The 17,769-nt window shown below is 38.8% G+C and overlaps 1 protein-coding gene across 2 annotated transcripts in view; it reads right to left on the bottom strand.

Annotated features, from left to right (window-relative positions):
* Positions 1-897: 897 nt before the first annotated feature.
* The window catches only part of COG7 (component of oligomeric golgi complex 7), a 54,048-nt gene continuing 37,176 nt past the window's right edge, over positions 898-17,769 (bottom strand). The window contains exons 12-17 of one of the 2 annotated variants that reach the window (XM_027839446.1): positions 14,619-14,805; positions 13,412-13,552; positions 11,279-11,362; positions 6,105-6,219; positions 3,800-3,943; positions 898-1,339 (exon numbers count right to left, since the gene is read on the bottom strand). In XM_027839446.1, the coding sequence (XP_027695247.1) occupies positions 1,173-1,339; positions 3,800-3,943; positions 6,105-6,219; positions 11,279-11,362; positions 13,412-13,552; positions 14,619-14,805 (838 nt within the window). In that variant the 3' untranslated portion in view covers positions 898-1,172. The remainder of the gene's footprint in view (positions 1,340-3,799; positions 3,944-6,104; positions 6,220-11,278; positions 11,363-13,411; positions 13,553-14,618; positions 14,806-17,769) is intronic. The other variant, XM_027839447.1, reaches the window with a different exon arrangement.

The raw sequence follows: 17,769 nt of genomic DNA, 5'->3' as shown, positions 1-17,769 counted from the left end.
CTGTCCACATGAAGACAAGCCCATGAAAATCAGTTTGGGACTATTGGGGCTATTAGAATTTGAACCATCTATGACTGTATTTGTTGCTAGTGAAGTTTAAAAAAAAAAAAGGCAACAATAACTTTTATTTCCAGGTAAGAAAAAAAAAAGCAAATTTTCACACATACAGGTCAGAAGACATGGGAGAAACTGGGTCCCCAGAGATCAAGGCTGGGATGATTGTTAGAGAGAGAGAGGAGTCACCAGCTGAATACCTCTGGGATTCAGGACAATTAGAGAAAACTTCAGGTAAGGTGGTTTGTGGTTCCATTGCAAGGGATTCCCCCTACCCCACCCCCAATCCTTCCCTGGAGCCATTTCTTTACAAAGAATCTCAGTTGGGACACCAGAGAAATAACAGATTTTGTTACACGGAGAGACGACCCAACTTCCCAGATTTGTGTAGAAAGAAAAAGCAAAAGAACAAAATGACATGTCTGGGCATTTTTTTGAAAATGTGAATTGCTCAGAAAATGATGAATTAGGTGACAGAAACAGGAAGACTACCATAGGGAGTGGGGAAAGAGAACAAGGTCACTAAACCCACAAAGCTTTCCAAGTTAAATAAACACCCGGTTGCCCCTCTAGATTTCTTGAATACTTACGTGAATCTGTCCTTGCTTATTCAAGGCGGTTTTCCCCAGTGGCCAGTCCCCAAACACAGGCTCAGCTCCTGCAAGGGACAGTGTGTGCTCAGCTACATAAGAAACTGAAATATTTTTCTTGGTTCGGGTTCCCAACTGGTGCTTTGCCAGTGCCAGACAAAATGATTACCCTACTCCTTTCACTTTGTTCTCATCGTCAACCCCGCAAATATGAAGGTGGCAGTACTCATGTTAACACAAAGATTAGGTTTTTTTTAAAGTTTCTTCACTTTATTTTATTTTTAAATTCCATTTGAAAAATCAGATCATTCAAAAAAAAAGATTAAAATATTTACCCTAATAAATAATATGCCCTCTATCCATAACCCTTTGGGGATTACACAAATGAATCTTGGACCTCTTCCTGTTCAAGAAGATGCCTTGACTCCTCCTTGGGTTGGTAAAATATTCCCAATAAATATGGGAATACTGTTGCTGGCCCAGAATATTAGCTCTCACCACCCCCCTTCCAAAGTCTGCATGGTAGGATCAGTAATTCACATTCCTCATGGAGGCCACTTTGCTGGCCAGTCGACGGGGGAGACCTTTGGCTGCCTGTCTATAGTCCTCTGGTTTGGTCTTCAAGAGAGTCACCATGTTCTGGAGGGCCCGGGATGGCTGGAGGCCCAAGGCATCCATCACATTTATCAGATAGTCTGTGGGGTTTAAAAGGAAAAAGAAAATATATCTCTACAAGATCTTTCTCTGTAAGCAGGCAAGGGTTATTATTTTAAAAGCAAACAGGCATTACTCAGCACAAAAAGTAAAGATGACCAGCGTATCTTCTTCTGAAATAAGGAACAACCAAAGCACTATAACCTGAATGAGGCCACTAAACTACATGAAGAAAAGTTCAGGGTACACCTCCCCCAAACCCCCATTTAAGAAGCAAAGAACCTACAGTTCTGTCTAGGGGTTTTCTAAACAAAATAAAACTCCTTAGAACAGTACCTTAGTACATGAATTCAAATGTGCCAAAGGTCAAAACATACACCTTTAAAAATAACTCCATTTAGTAAAACTTCCTAACATTTATAATTGAAGTGTGAATTACATCCCTTAACCCCAGTGTTGTAAAGGGGTATCATCATAACTAATAACCCATAACTTAGGTACAATAATTTAGAGAATCAAAGAAATGTTTGCTTTTCTAATACATTAAAATTAGAAGAAAAAAACATACACACAAGGTAAACGTGACCTCTTAAACAGGTATGATATAAATTGGGAGGCGATTCCATGTTTTCTTTCCGCCCTTCTTTCATGCATTCATTCCCCTCTCTAAATTCATATGGCATTAAAAATTTGTACCACATAATGTGGAATTTGATTATATATTGCATTTTATTGTTCTCTACTTCTATCTTTGTGGTTCCTAGCACAACTGATTTTATATTCGTATCTTACTGGGCCCCTTCCCAAAGATGCTGACTAGGTAATAAATACACCAAATCAAACATCAGTTTAACTGCTAAGATAGCTTGTTCAGCTCACTGGAATTCAATGATTCTTTGGACGTCTCTTTAAAATATGTGGGAGAAGGAATAACACAGATGATTATAATTTACAAAGAATCCCAACATCTCAAGGTTTCAATCTCTCTTCCTCACCAAAACTTTTGCCTAACAAGGGTGGGGAACTTGTGGCCTCAAGGCCACATGTGGCCTTCTAGGTCCTTGGGTGCAGCCTTTTGACTGAGTCCAAGTTTTACAGAACAAATCCTTTTATTAAGGGGATTTGTGCTGTGAAATTTGGATTCAATCAAAGGGCCACACTTGAGGACCTAGAAGGCCACATGCAACCTCAAGGCCACAGGTTCCCCACCCCTGGCCCTAGAACAATTAATAAGTAGTAACACAGATGAATGAGTTTCATTTCTTTTTACTTGCCTAAATAAAATATGCCCAGTGAAGTGGGGAAAAGTAGATGGTTACACTGTGATACTGATGGCTTAATAGGTAAGAACACTGGAAGAGGAATAAGAACACTTGGGCTGTAGTTCCAGGTCTGCAATTAAGTAGCTATGTGCCTCCGGGCAAATCACTTAAACTCCCTAGGCCTTCGTTTCCTCACCTATACAATGAGGAGGCTGGACTAGATCACCTCTGTGGTCCCTTTCTGTACTAATATTCTATGAGTCTATGAATTTAGACTAAGTCCATGGACAAAACCATGTGTCCTATTTGGGAGGTAATATGGCATAACAGAAAAAACAATGGAAGCTAAGTTCTGGTTCCAATTCTACCGTTAATTAGCTGTTCGACTTTGGGGAGTGAACTTTCCCTTGGGAACCTCAGTTTCCTGTAAAATTCAGGGGTTGGACCTTGTAGTGTAAAGTTCTTTCTAGCTCGAAATTTCTATGATTCTATGAAAGTGAATGGTGCTGAAGGTTTGATCTTCACAAACAGCATTATCTTAGAAACCCTCTCGCACACCATGGAAAAGATTTTTTTTTAACATAAAACGATTAGACAGGCACTCAGATGAGAATCTAGGCGATGGTAATATCTAGTGCCCCATGCTGGCATGGTCATTTTCCTGCAAAGAATAAACAGGAACTTGGGCTGCTCCTCAGGAAACTCTTTATTGCAAAAGGCTGTTTCTGTAAAGACCAGGCAGCATCACACATAGGAGGCTTCTTACGTATCTCTAAGTATTCTCAAGTACCCTAAGTAGAGTCTGCATCATATAACATAATTTGGACACAAAAAAAACCATACTTTTAAAGACAGAGTTGAAAGGTTCTTTCTCTTGTGACCTGTGTTGGTGAAGGCTGGTCTCTCACCTTTCAGGAAAGAGGCAGAGGGGTACACCTCAGACTTTGTCACATGCTTGGGCATGCTGAAAGGAGGCAAGCCCCATATCTGATCTGGCAGCTGGTCTAACCCGTAAGAGGCATAAGGACAGTTCCGGGGTGACCAAAATGAAGAGGGCAAGGAAGCAGACTTGTTAGTGTTGTTCATTTCAATCTAACCCCTTAAGTATTTGACCCTGAGGGCCAGAAAGATTGCACCATAGTTACTGAGGGGAAGCATTTAATGTAGGAAGCCTTCTCCACTGCGGGCCTGCCAAACAGCCAGCAGCAGCCACCTGACTGCCATAAGCCCCATACATACCTATGTCTGTAGCCAGCTGCTTTGTGGAGTGTGGAGTCAGCTCAGGAATCTGAAGGATCACATCACAATATGTCTGCATTGTGGCCCTTGCAATGGAACCCAACCAGTAGTCAGCCATGTTGTCCAGCTCAGGCAACTCATCCCCTGAAATAAAGAAAGAATATTCCACCAGAAACACATGACACCTCCCCATGAAAAATTCCACCGGCCAATCAGACATTACTGAATACCTTCCATATGTGTACAGGATTGTGCTACATGCTATAGAGGACAAAAATGAAGCCTAAGAAGTGGTCTGTCCTCAGGGAGCTTCAGGTCTAAATAAGACCAACACACAAAATAATAATAATAAAAAAAAAATACAACATACAAAATAATATAAAAAAAATGCATAGTACTTGATAAATAACACAAGAGTTGGGGGAAACGGCAAACAAGATGGGTTGGAATAACTGGTGAAGATGTCATGAAAAAAGATGGGTCTTGACCTAGGCCTTTGAGGATGCATTAGTTTTTGATAGAGAATGGGTAGTGTATTCTGAGTGGTAGTGGAAGTATGAGAGCAGATGAAGAGCATGGAAATAACACAGGTCAACATAACAAATGGAAGAAATGAGCATGGCATGTTCGGGAAACAGAAATAACCCTGGAGTAAAGGATGAACACTAGAGAGTGGTAGAAAATAAGGTTAGATAGCAGTATGGGGGGGGTCAGATTATAATTTTTTTCCCCATCCAAGTACAAGGACCCCATAAAATCTAGTCCATGCCCCTCCCCCCTCCCCCCTCCCCCACTTTAAGAACTCTTACTCCAAGGCATTACAATGGAGAGACCAGATAAAGCGTGGAACCAATGACTGAACTGTTTTGAAGGGGGAGCGGTGAGAAGATGAGTTCTATCTTGGACATGCTGAACTTGCTGTGACAGTAGATCATACAAATGGATACTTTCTACTGCTGGCTGGAAGTAGAAAAATGAAGCATAGATAGAAAATCAGAGTTGGAGAAGTAAATTTAGGAGTTATCAGCACAGGGATGATGGCTGAAGTTGCTGAGTGAGCGACTGTAGGAAAGGAAAGGGGGGCAGGATGAGCCTTGGAGGCAGGGAAGAAGAGTCAATAAAGGGTGGTCAGAGAAGCAGGAGAATAACCTGGGAGGAAGATTTTTTCACAAAAGCCAAGGGAGTAGGGAGTTTCAAGAAGAGGTGTTGAAAAGCCCTAGGTTCCAGGAACAACGACTCTGTGGTTTCAGTAAAAAGTCTTGTAATTACTTAAATCTTCCTCAATTTTAATAGCAGCCATTTGATAGAAATGCTTTTGTTAAGTTACACCCAAGAACTTTCGACTTCACCCAAAGAGAAGAGGAACATTCTGATGTTTCAGCCTTGAGGTCAGTAATGTCAAACTGTGCTTATCAGCTGACCCTCCATTTGAGGCAAAGTTTCCAGGAACCTTAAACCTACCTCTCTCTGCTTATCAATAAATATTATCAGCCCTGACCTGTTCTATTATAAATACCTATTAGAGAGTGGCAAACATCAACAGTGTTAGTTTTAGTGAATACTTTCTCCTTACTATGGACTCATGACTCCACTGCTGTAGCTTTTTAATAACTGTTGATCCAAAATTGTTAATTCTATTAAAGTGAATTATTTCACTGACAAGAGGGATATAAAAAGAAGACTGAAATGAGAATTAAAAGAACTGGGTTAAACCAATAGACCTGAGGTAAGAGTTTTCCTTTCTCTGGCCTCAGTTTCTTCATCCATAAAATACTTCCAATAATATCTATTCCATCTAGTGCAATATTTTTGGAAGAAAGTACATAAGTAAGCATCCAGGTGCTTCACTGGTAAGAGGACAGCATGGTGCTCTACAAACAGTGCTGGATTTAGTAGTCAGAGGACCCAAGTTCAAATTTCCACTCTTCCACTTACCACCTTTGAAACTCTAGGCAAGGGATAGCTAGATGGCACAGTGGATAGAGCTCTGGCCTTGGAATCAGGAGGACCTGAGTTTAAATCTGGCCTCAGACACTTGACACTAGCTGTGTGACCCTGGGCAAGTCACTTAACCCCAACTGCCTCACAAAAAAAAAAAAAAAAAAAATTCTGAAACCCTAGGCAAATCATTTAACTTCTATGCGCTTCAGTTTCCTCATCTACAAAGTGAGGGCTCTAGACTAGATGACCTCTAAGGTTTTTTCCTACCACAAATCTATGATCCTGTGACATCCAGTATTCTCTTCTCACAAGGTTAGAAATGTGTTTTTCCCAAGGTACAACAGCAGCTAAGTGATTCCCTTACCTTGCTCAGGAGGAAATGGCAGCTTTCCAGCATGCAATGCTAATTCCAAAGCAGAATCTTCCTGGGTAACAAATGGCTCAAGATTTAGTGGGAGGGACATGATATACTGCCCAATCTAAACAGAAAATAAAGTGCTATTACCATTAAGGTCCGGGCACAATAAGTACAAACATTTTACCAGCCCACAAAAAAAGTCATACTAGTTTGTTCTTCTAATTGGTAGCAAAATAAAGGAAATCAGCATTCTTTCTTTTTCAAAGTCTTTATTCAGTTGAGCAAACTCTGACTTTAAAAGTCAGATTGTATACTCTGAGTTGAAGTTGACAACATTGTTTTAACCACTAAGACCTCCCCTCAGCGGCCTGCTCTTTTCCCTCAATATTCATTCCCTTGGTGATCTCATCCACCCTCAGGACAAAACAGACCTTCAGCTATTATCCTTTTTTGGGCAGAATATCAAATCTACATTATTTCTAGCCCAGAGATCCCACCTGTGTTCCAGTCCTGTATTTCCAACAGACAGCTTATCTCTACCTGGATTTTGACTGTCATATCAGATTTGTGTTACCAGGAGGCAGGCAATTATTTAATACAATATATTAATTATACTAGCATGCTTATTAAAGGCAAATAAAAGAGATAAAATATCTTGATTTAAGAGCTCTTTGACCTAAATTTCTTCCCAGAATTTGGTTACATTGACCATTGTTACAGACTTTCCTAAACCAATGATATTTTGTATATGTGATACAGATTTATGTGTTTAAGTTGTGTGTTTGTGTAATCATTACCACTTGTATTCAAAGACAAAACTCTTGACTTTCCTGTTATTCTCATGTGTAGGTATATTTAAGGAGATGAAGAGATGACCCATGGGCTTTTCCCTGCTGCCTACAGGGAAAATTTGTGTGCTGTCTACACACAAATACCATTCTCTGACTAGAAGATTCAAATAATAATTTTCAGAAACCAGTGCTATATGCAACTCTGACTCTGAGATTCATCTTTGCCTTACGTCTAGCCTCAGACAACGAGTGCTAGTTTACACTATTATTGTTATTGTTCTGGCAGCTCACAATGCTGTAGTCTCATGGAGTTAATGCAATCTTTAAAACAACTGTTGATGTATGAATCAAAACTCAGAGAATACCAATGCCCAAAATACCAAATGTAAAAGGTCAAGCCCAGATTTCAGCTATAAAGAACTGTAAACTACACTTTAGTTTTCAGGTTTATGTATTCCTCCAGCCTCTCAAACAATGGACTAGCCTTACTGGTTCAATATTCTTGCTCCAGTCTATTAGTGTATCCTGAGACAGCATGCTACCTAGGAAGCACATGAATATAAAACAAGGATGATGAAAAAGTACAGTGATTTTGACTACATTGTACTTAGTTTCCTCCCACCATAAGGTATTTTACACAAGGCTAGATAGATAGGACTGGAAGTCAGGAATCCCAATTTCTAATCCTAAACCTGTTGTTTAAACACTGAAGGTCAGATATTAAAGGAAACTTTAAAATTATCTAGTCCTCATACTCCTTGACCTCTCGACAGTCTCTGACACTGTCCATCACCCTCTTCTTCTTGATAATCTCTTCACTCCCAGTTTTCCTGACATTGCTCTCTTCCGGGTCTCCTCCTACCTGTCTGATAGCTCCTTCTCAGGTTCCTTTTGAGGATCTTAATCCATCACATCCACTAACCACTGGATTCCCCTAATGCTCAGTCCTAGGCCTTATTCCCTTCTCCCTCTATTCTTACTTCATTTGGTGATCTCATTAGCTTCCATGGATTCAATTTTCATCTCTATGCTAAAGATTCTCAAATCTAACTCATCCAGCTCAAACCTCTCTCCTGATTTCCAAACCCTGCATCTCTAACTTCCCACTGGACATCTCAAACTGGATGTCCACAGATATCTTAAACTCAACATGTCCAAAACTGAACTACCTTTCTCTCTCAGACCTTCCCTCTTCCTAACTTTGCTACTGCTGTCAAGGATTCCACCACCCTCCCAATCACCCAGGCTCACAACCCAACTGTCACCCTCAACTTCTCACTTTCTTTCACTCTCCATAATCAATCAGTTGTCAAATTCTCTTGTTTTAATCTCACATTAAGCCCCCTTCTCTCCTCTGATACTGCAACCACCCAAGTGCACATTAACTCACACCTGGACTATTATGATAAACAGCCCGCTGGTTGATCTCTCTGCCACAAATCTCTTTCTAATCCAGTCTATCCTTCACTCAGCTGTCAAATCGATCTTCCTAAAGCCCAGGTGACCACATCATCCCCTTTCTGAATAAACTCAAATGGTTCCTTATCCAGGATCAAAAATAAAATCCTCTGGCTTTAAAGTCCTTCATAACCTAGCCCCTCCCTCCTTTTCCAGTCTTCTGACACCTTACCCCCCTGTTGTGTGAACCAGTGACATTAGCCTCCTTGTTGTTCCTCACACACCATACTCTTATCTCCTGATTCCACACATTTTCACTAGCTGGATCCCTGCTTGGAATTTTCTCCTTCTCTCCTTACTGCTTCCCTGGCTTCCTTAAAGTGTCAGCTAAAGTCAAGTTAGTTAATAAACTTTTACTAAGTACCTACTACGTGCCAGGCATTGTAAGTGCTGTCTCACCTTCTATAAGAAGCCTTTCTTAGCCTCCGTAGTCTTAGGGCCTTCCCTCTTGAGATTATTCTTAATTTATCTTGTACATATCTTGTTGTTGTTGTATGTAGTTGTCTGCATGTTGTCTCTCTGATCAGACTGTGACCTCCTTGAACACAAAAACTGGGTTTTGCCTTTCTTTGCATCCCCAGCACTGAGCACAGTTCCTAGCACAGAATAAATGCTTCTTGACTGACTAGCTAGTCCAACTCCTTTCACTTTACAAATGAAGAAACTGAGGCCTAGAGAATTAAATGACTCACCCAGAATCATCTGGCTGGTTTGTGGCAAAGTCATAACTAGACCTCAGGTCTTCACATTCTCCCTGCTATGTAGTAAATCATTATACTTCTACGGGCCTTGACAGGAAACTAAATGTCTCAGTGTATAAAGCACTGGGTCTGCAGTCAGGATGACCTGAGTTCAAATCAGGTCTCAGACACTTACTAGTTGTGTGATCTTAGCAGTTAGGTGGCTAGAGTGCTGGGCTAGAGGACCTAGTGGATAGAGTGCTGGGCCTGAAGTCAGGAAGACCTGGGTTCAAATCAGCATGAGACACTTACTAGCTGTGTGACCCTGGGCAAGTCACTTAATCTCTGTTTGCCTTAATCCACTGGAGATGAAAATGGCAAACCACCCCAGTATCTTCGCCAAGAAAACTCCATAGTCACTACGGTCCAAAGGGTCACGAAGAATCAGACACAACTAAACAACAACAAATGGGCCTCGACTGCCATGTGCATAAGAACCAAAACCATGGTTCCGGGAGCTCACTAGAACAGAGAGAGCCTTAAGACATAGTGTTATGAGATTTGCCTCCAAATACATGTTCTGCCATTTACCTCTCACTGAACGTGGGCAATCATTCTACTCCTCTGAGCCTCAGTTTCCTCATTTATTAAAACAAAAACAGTAACATTTGCCTCCCTCTTACCTCACGTGAGACAATCAAAGTGGATAATGGGTATAATGTGCTTTGTAAATATTAAAGCACTTTGTAACCACTGAAGGACTACAGAAATATGAGCTACTGATTTTTACTGAGACAATGCTGATTTTTAGTGCTTGTTAATTCAATGACTATGCACTTACAGTACCTTTCTTCCAAAGAGCACATATTATGTAAATGGAATCTCATTAAACCTCCCATTATCTCTAGAAAGTTATCAGTATCATACTAATTTTACAGAAAAAAGAAACCAAATCAGGTGTGACTAAGAGAAAGTCATGGCCAAGCTAGAATCCAAGTTTTCTTGGTTATTAACCTGGTTATCTACACACCAGACAATACTATTTCTCTGTAACGACCTGGTCCTTAACACGCATAGGTTCCCAACGTGGATGATACCGTGCCCGTCGGGGGTGCTGAAACGATTCAAGGGGGTGGTAGCAGCCTCAGGTGCAATTAGAGGGCATTGAATAAAAATAAGGGGGTGGTGGAAGCATAAGGAAAGAAGAGAAGATAAGAAAATTTTGAAAAACTGTTTGTACATGCTTTATCTGTTGTATAACAGAGTTAAAGTCATAGTGATTACATTATTTTCCAAATAAACACACAAAATGCAAGTTATAACCAATCAGGGGTCAAGCCCACTGACAGATCTTAACAAGCAAATGTTGGCAGGCAAGCATGTCACACACTGTCAGGAAGTACAGCATGCATCAGCCGAGTATGTGCATGTAATGACTTGTTTACAATACGATACTATATGGCTACATGACACAATACTGCATCATCAAAATTTCAATACAGGAAAAAACCACAAATTTACAATAAATTATTAAATTTAAGATGCATCATTTAAAAAAAAATTCTATGTTTTTTTGAAATTATTCAGATTTCCAAAAAAAAAAAAAAACATTAAAGGGTTAAAGAAAGTAGATTTCCAGGGGGGTGCTGTGTAATTTTCTTTTTGAAAAGGGGGTGGTAGGCCAAATAAGTTTGGGAACCTCTATGCTAGATAAATGCCAACAACAGTGTGGCTATAGTACAAACAGTTTACTGGCCTATGAAAAACATTACTAGTTTACATTCTCTCCAATGAAGGCAGTAGAACATTTGAAATCAGCATTTATTTTCAATTGATTAGAATAAGTTTTTACATAATCTGACTGAAACAAGACTAAAAAATAATAAAGATTGCTCATTTGTTTGAAGCTACCAACATGTTTCCCATCCCTATAAAGAACTGAGAAAATCAAAAGAGCATCACCAACTTCTAATCCTGGAACTTTCTACATATGTATTTAATGTATCTCATTCTTTTTTCTTTTCATGAGACTCTACTCATTCTTTAGCTACCATATGTGTTTCAAAAGTTCTTTAAAATAAATTTTCCCTTAAAGAATGTGACTTAAGTACAGACACTGTAAAAGTCAAAGTACAAAATGCAGAACTGGGATAAATGGCTACTTAACCTTGAGTGTCAAGCAGCCAAAACACAAAAAGATATTTTATTTGCCATGGCTCTCCCAGAAAAATCAATATGCTATGTCTCTTACGTTGCTAATATATTCAAGAGGGGTAAGGCTAAATGTGGGAAGATCATCTGTCAAAGTCTCTCCAATTCCAGCTGTGTTCCAACTCTGAAAAAGAAGGGGAAAAAAATCAATTTTATGAAATAATTCTGTGTTCGTCAATTACCTGAGTCCATCAATGACCTGATCTTAATTGAACCTAAACTTCAGAATGTGGCCCTGAACCTCTGATTTAGCAAGGTATGGGGGAAGGTGCACTACACTTGGAGCCAGGAGAGACTTGAATTCACATCCCACTTCTGACACACAACTAGCCATATGATCCTGGACAAGTCATTTAAGCTCAAAGAGTCTTAGTTTCCTCTTCTGTAAAATGGTAATGGTAATACTTGCCTTGCCTACTTCCCAGAGTTGTTGTGAGGTTCAAATAAGATTATGCGTGAAAAGTGCTTTGTAAACCTTAAGACAATATGGTACAATGGTAGGAACACTGGATTTGGAGTCAGAGAACCTTAATTTGAATTCCAAATCTGGCACTTATTACTTATATGACTCTGAGCAAGTCATTTAACCTCTTTAGATCTCAGTTCCTCTGCCATAAAATGAGAGGACTGGGCTTTATAAATGGCTTCTAAGGTCTCTTCCAGCTCTAAATCCATAATCCTATGATCCTAGGTGCTACATAAATGTCAGTTATTAGTATTATTCATTTTCAAGCATTAACTCATTTTTTTCCCCTTCTAGGAAAGACTCTTTATATAGAAAGCTTCTTTATTTCTCTACTCCTGCCCCAGAGTTTTATAGTCACCTTGTCCTGGTTCACACTTTCTGCTTTGAACTCCCTTCTTTGATTTCAAATATGTCTTTGTCCTCAATGTCTTCCTTTCTACCAGTCAAATTCTAACTCACTACATATCAACACTTCAAATACTTATATTTATTCTTTCAATTAAACAAATATGCACGGTCCGTCCTTCAGGCGTTTAACAGGGGAGACATGACAACGACTTACATTACACACAGCAGTAAAAAAGAAGCGCCACAGGATCACAGACCAAGAGCAAGAAAGGACCCCTGAGGCCACGGAATCCTGCTCTTTCATTTTACAGAGGAGAAACTGAGGCCCAAGGAGTCTAAATTCCTTGGCCAAGTTCGTAGAAGTAAGTTTCAGAGGAGGGATTCAAACTCACATCCTCTGACTTCACAGTCAATGTTTTTTCCACTGTGCCGGACAATAAGTACAATAAAAGGAAAGAGAGCATTCCCGGCTGGGGTGATCAAAGGAGACTTCATGGAAGATGTGATATTTAAGCTGGATGTAGAATTATGACAGGTGAAAAGTGAGGAAAGAATTCCACTTCAGGAGAATAGCAAGAAAAAGGTAATTAACATAAATGACAGTCTTATTTGGAGACGGTTGAATAAATCAGCCTGGTCAGAACAAGGGGTTTATACAGTAGTGGAACAGTGGGAAATAAATCTGAAAAGGTATCTCCTGTTCAGACAATGAAGGGTCTTAATTATCTGGCTAAGGAGTTTGGATACTATCCTAAAGGAGACTGTAAACAAGGGAATGACATGGTGGAAGAAGGATTTCAGGAAGCTGAATCAGGGGATAGTGCTCAAGACATAGTATAAAGAAGAAAAACTGGAGGCATAACTGAAGTAACAAGGATTGAAACTGGACGGGGTAAATAAGAATAAAACTATGGATTTGTATTTTTCATTGTCATCTCATCTATGTTTATACTGTCTCCCTCAGACGTATAATTTCTTCCTGGATATACATGTATTACAACTGTGTCCCTTCTGTTGATGGCCTCACCAAGCCCTGTCAATTTTTCCATCACAATGTCTCTTCCATCCATTGTTTCATTTCTGGTCCTAATGATACAAACCTAATTCAAGTTAGCGGTATTAACTCGAGAATCCATGTTAAATAATAAATTATGGAAAAAAAGTAAACTCTTAAGGCGAGATTCTAGGGTATTGAAAATGGACTTTCCTTAAAAGTCCTAGAAAGAAAAGGTGAATGTTAGCCCTACATTTAAACAAGAAGCAGTGCCAAAGGAGTTCCAAAGACAGTTGGCTTCCTGATGGAAAGAGGGATCTGTATTAAATCAGAATGGGTCCTGGAAGAAACTTCAAAAAACTCACCTCCATCTTGGAAATTAGTAGAAGCTGTTGTTTGATGCGCAGGAAGACAGAATCAAAGGCCAACTGGTGGGCCTGCTGATTAAGGCGAGTTAGGGCTGTACGAGAGGCAGATAGCAGGTTGTGATTACTTGAGCCTTTTTCCTAAGTAAGAATAAAAGGTCATGTCAATAAGCAGTGAGTACTACAAGATTTTTTACTAAGTATAGGACACAATATCTTTAAATACAAAGTTCTATACAAAGACTGCCATAAAAGACATTAAGTGACAAAAGTTTTTTTTTAAAAATGACAGAAAAAAACAGGATTTAAGGAATAACTTTATACAACTTCTAACTATCCAGGGAATGGGACAAGGAGTAGGATAAAAAATCACTAGCTTAACATCTATGGACACTAAATACATAAACATGATCATGATTTCCAAGGAGGTCAAGTCAATAACTAAAAGCCAACATATGTACCGCTTGTGTTAAGTTCCAAGGAATTCTAAATAGCCTGAGAAAATACCACAACAGAAAATGGAACCTTAGTTTTGCTATTATAAATGAGTCAATTAAGACAAGCAGACATAAATCAGATTAGCAATAAAGATAAACAAAGTTACTTTAACCTAATCACAAAAACACGGATGAATGGATTCACGAAATTACTTTAAAAAATGTTATGTGTCAGGCTCAAATGCAGCCAGTTAAGGGGGCCGGGCTGTAGAGAGCAGGTAAGCCACATAAAGATGATATACCAGCATATTTGATCCTGTCCTAGGGTATGTAGTAGCCTGGGAAATCATTGACTAAATAACATAAGGACACGCATGGTCAAAAACATGTAATGAGGTTTACTGGATAAGATTCAATACAAGATGGATACAGAATTTTTATAACAAATTTCCTGAAAACATTTCTGGATATAGAACTGGTAGACCACCTATTGTCAATGCTACCATTCACATTAGAAACCACAATTTACTATTTGCGTCACCCCAAATGCCAAGAACATTTCTTCAGAGTTAACATAGGTAGACAGACTTAAGTGAGATTCAATGTATAAATGGGAAAGAACAATGGCCACAGGGCACAGCAGCATAAATTTCACACAATGAGCAAGAACAACTATGTTAGGGGAGGAGCACTGAACCCTAAAAACTTCCAGAGTTAAAGGCTAAGGGAAAAGCTTCCATTCCCAAGAACACTGTCTACTGGCCTCATACCTTGAGAGTGTAAAGTACTTCCATTAAACTGGCATATTCTACTGGATTCTCCTTCTGAATATAATTATATTCCTGCCATGGGTTCTTAACAGAGCTCTTCTTATCAGTCAGGCTGCTATCCTGAAAGCCAGTCAAACTACGAGGGCTGTAAGAGTCTGCAAGATACTTCCCAGCTGTGGACAAAATCCTATAATAAGAATGAGTATTATTATCATGACATCATATATATATGCAGAGAGAGAGCTGGAAGGGACCTTGCATTTTTCTCCAGCTGCAATTTACTAAACTCCAGAGTATCAAAATTAAGCAAGTATGGAAGGGGTATTACAATTTCCACATTAGAACTAAGGAAATGGAAGCACTGAGGGGTGAAGTGATTTCCTACAGTCAAAAGCCATACAAGAGCTAAATTCAATAGGACAAGATGGATGATTAAGAAGAAAGGGCTACCGAAATAAAACATAAGCTCCTTCAGGACGGATTATCTTGTTTCTGTTTTTGTATACCCAGTGCCTAGCACCTTGCCATAATCAATATTTAATAAATGTTTACTACATTTACTGAAACTGAAAACCTCGGATGTTCTAATTCCTAATTTAGTGCTCTTCCCACCACATTATAGCTTCCCTAAAAGTGTGCATGAACTAGTAAACGGGAATAGGTTCAAGGGTGACCAGGCAGTTGTCAGGACTGTCCTTAAGAACCACTATAATCACAAACAACTTCCTGAGGGGAGAAGCAGGAGGGGGTCTTTGTACCTTTAGATTTATGCTCCAAAGATTTCCTTTAGTTGAATGAAAATGAAATTTTAGGCCTCATGTATGAAAAAAACAATAAATCTACATGCAAAGTATGGGCTGGTCTGATATTGGTGATCGGACATATGAGAAATCAATTTCCTCCCTTGGTCTCCAGGTAGCCATTTCTTTTTTGAACAGCTGTTGTAATACAACTTCAATAGAACTGATTTTAACATATCATCTTGCCATCCAAATTGAAGAGAAGTGTAGAGTCAGAAATCTTTAAAACATAAGAGATGGCAATTTTCAAAAAATTACATTAACTGCACATGGTTTCCAAAGAAAGCTAAGGGCATTTTCCTCTTATTTTCCCCTTTACCTACAGAAGTATCAGAAAATCTAATTTACCACCTGATTTCCTATTACGTTAACTAAATAGTATTGTGATCTCAAATTACTTGATTTCCTATTACATTAATAGTATTGTAATTAGCTAAAATCTACACTTCTGTTTCACATATTTCCTCAATTAATTAATTTTAATGAAAGCTGTCACCAACTCACCAATGTCATCAAAACTTGTGAATATAAATAGCTCACATTTATAAAGCACTTTGTAATTTACAAAGAGTGTGGTCCTATAAATAATCTTGTAAGGTAAATAATGTTAAGTATTTCCATACCCATTTTACAGATAAGGAAACTGAGCTTTAAAGAAGTTAAGTGATTTGCTCATAGTACATGGGATCTCAAAGTCTGATTTTCCTATTAAACTACTCCAAAAAGATTCCTGCAGTAAGTCCCCAACATTTTATTCTATGGATATCTTTCCAAGAACTAGCAACATTTAAGTGTGTGCTTGTATGGGGAACCAAACACCTCACGTACATCTCTGAGTCACATATTATACGGGAAATCCTTCAGCTAACAGCTGTGCAATCCCACTTTGGCTCACTACAAAAATCATTAAATACCAGTTTCTGCAACGTGGCAATCTTACAAGAGAATGATGACAAATTCCAAGCCTCTTGCAGAAATGAATTCCATAGTATTCAAGCTCCTGCCTCTGCTGTTTAAGGGAGTAGTCTTCCTTACAAGTCTGTGTTTCATATTTTAGATAGATTTGGAGATAAGATAAGCTTTATAGGCTGGTGTCACTCATTTTGTCTTCTTAACAGAGGGAACACATGGTAGATTATTGTCTTTCCTTTCAATTCTCAATGTTTATAGGATTTTAGGTTACTGTATATTTTGTAACTGCCTGTTCCTTTCCATTTCTATCCCCACTGGAAACCCTTGCTTCAAGCCTCTTCTTTCTTCAAAATCTGAGAAGTCAAACCTTTTACTCAGACTCTCCTATATTTGAAATACCATATGCAGTTACTCCCAGTCCCAATTTAGAACTTTTAAGTTAAATATCTATCTCGTCCAGGAAACCTTACCAAATCTAATTTCTATCTCATTCATTGCCAACAACTGACTAGACTATGTGCTCATGGTAAATACTTGTTTCTCTCACTGGTATATTCTATTCTACATACAGATAATATTTTGTAAATCTATTTATTCACATAACTTCTTTGCTTGCCTGTGAAGATAATCTTGACTTACAAACAAATCATATTTAGAGTCACCCCTGACCTGTCCTGGCTCCCTTAATAACAAAGCAGCTACCATCAAATTACTTACAAAAAATGAACTTTCAGAAAAAACATGGTTTCATAAGTAGAAAGAGAAAAGATAGGAAAGACATAAATAGATTAAAGGAGTTGACCATAGGGACAAATTCTGAAATAAGATCAAATTGTGTGGTAGTTCCCCCATTCAAAAATATCCTCCCCTCTCACACTCTATACTGCTCCAATTTTTTTTTCCATTTCACTTTTATACTCCCTCAAGTTCCACCAATTAGCAATTTCTTTTTACCTTAGCAAAAAATCTTCTTTTAAAATGCTAACTGCAAAGAAGTTAGCAGTCATTAATACATCAATGTAAGTTCAATCCTATCACTTTCCTTCTGAAATCTAACTGATATCACCTACACTGAGGGAATGTTTTTTTGGGGGGAGGGAAGGGGAATAGTTTTAGAATATCGAACACTTTAAGAAAGGCAGACCTGGCTGAAGTACAAAAGTAAGAGGCTCAGAGAACATGAAGTCACTGAGTTCCTAAGGAGAGGGACATTAGTGCAGAAAAAAGTGAATGTGAAAAAATACCTATTTCAAACTTTTGCCTAGGAAACCATCTTTCTCCTCTCTCCTGCTCCCAGTACCTTAAACTAAGACACATAGCATAGTTTGGCTACATTGTGAATTCAATATGTTTTTGAGGCCTGACCTGACAACCTAATCACCATTTATAACATTATTTCTATGGGAAAATATATTTAGTGGTCCAAGTAACTTATTTAA

The sequence above is a fragment of the Vombatus ursinus genome, unplaced genomic scaffold (assembly GCF_900497805.2).
Source record: "Vombatus ursinus unplaced genomic scaffold, bare-nosed wombat genome assembly UNPS02014832.1, whole genome shotgun sequence".
In the NCBI taxonomy this organism is placed as follows: Eukaryota; Metazoa; Chordata; class Mammalia; order Diprotodontia; family Vombatidae; genus Vombatus; species Vombatus ursinus.
Note: the sequence above shows the minus strand (reverse complement) of the source record. Positions and strands in the feature narration are given on the sequence as shown.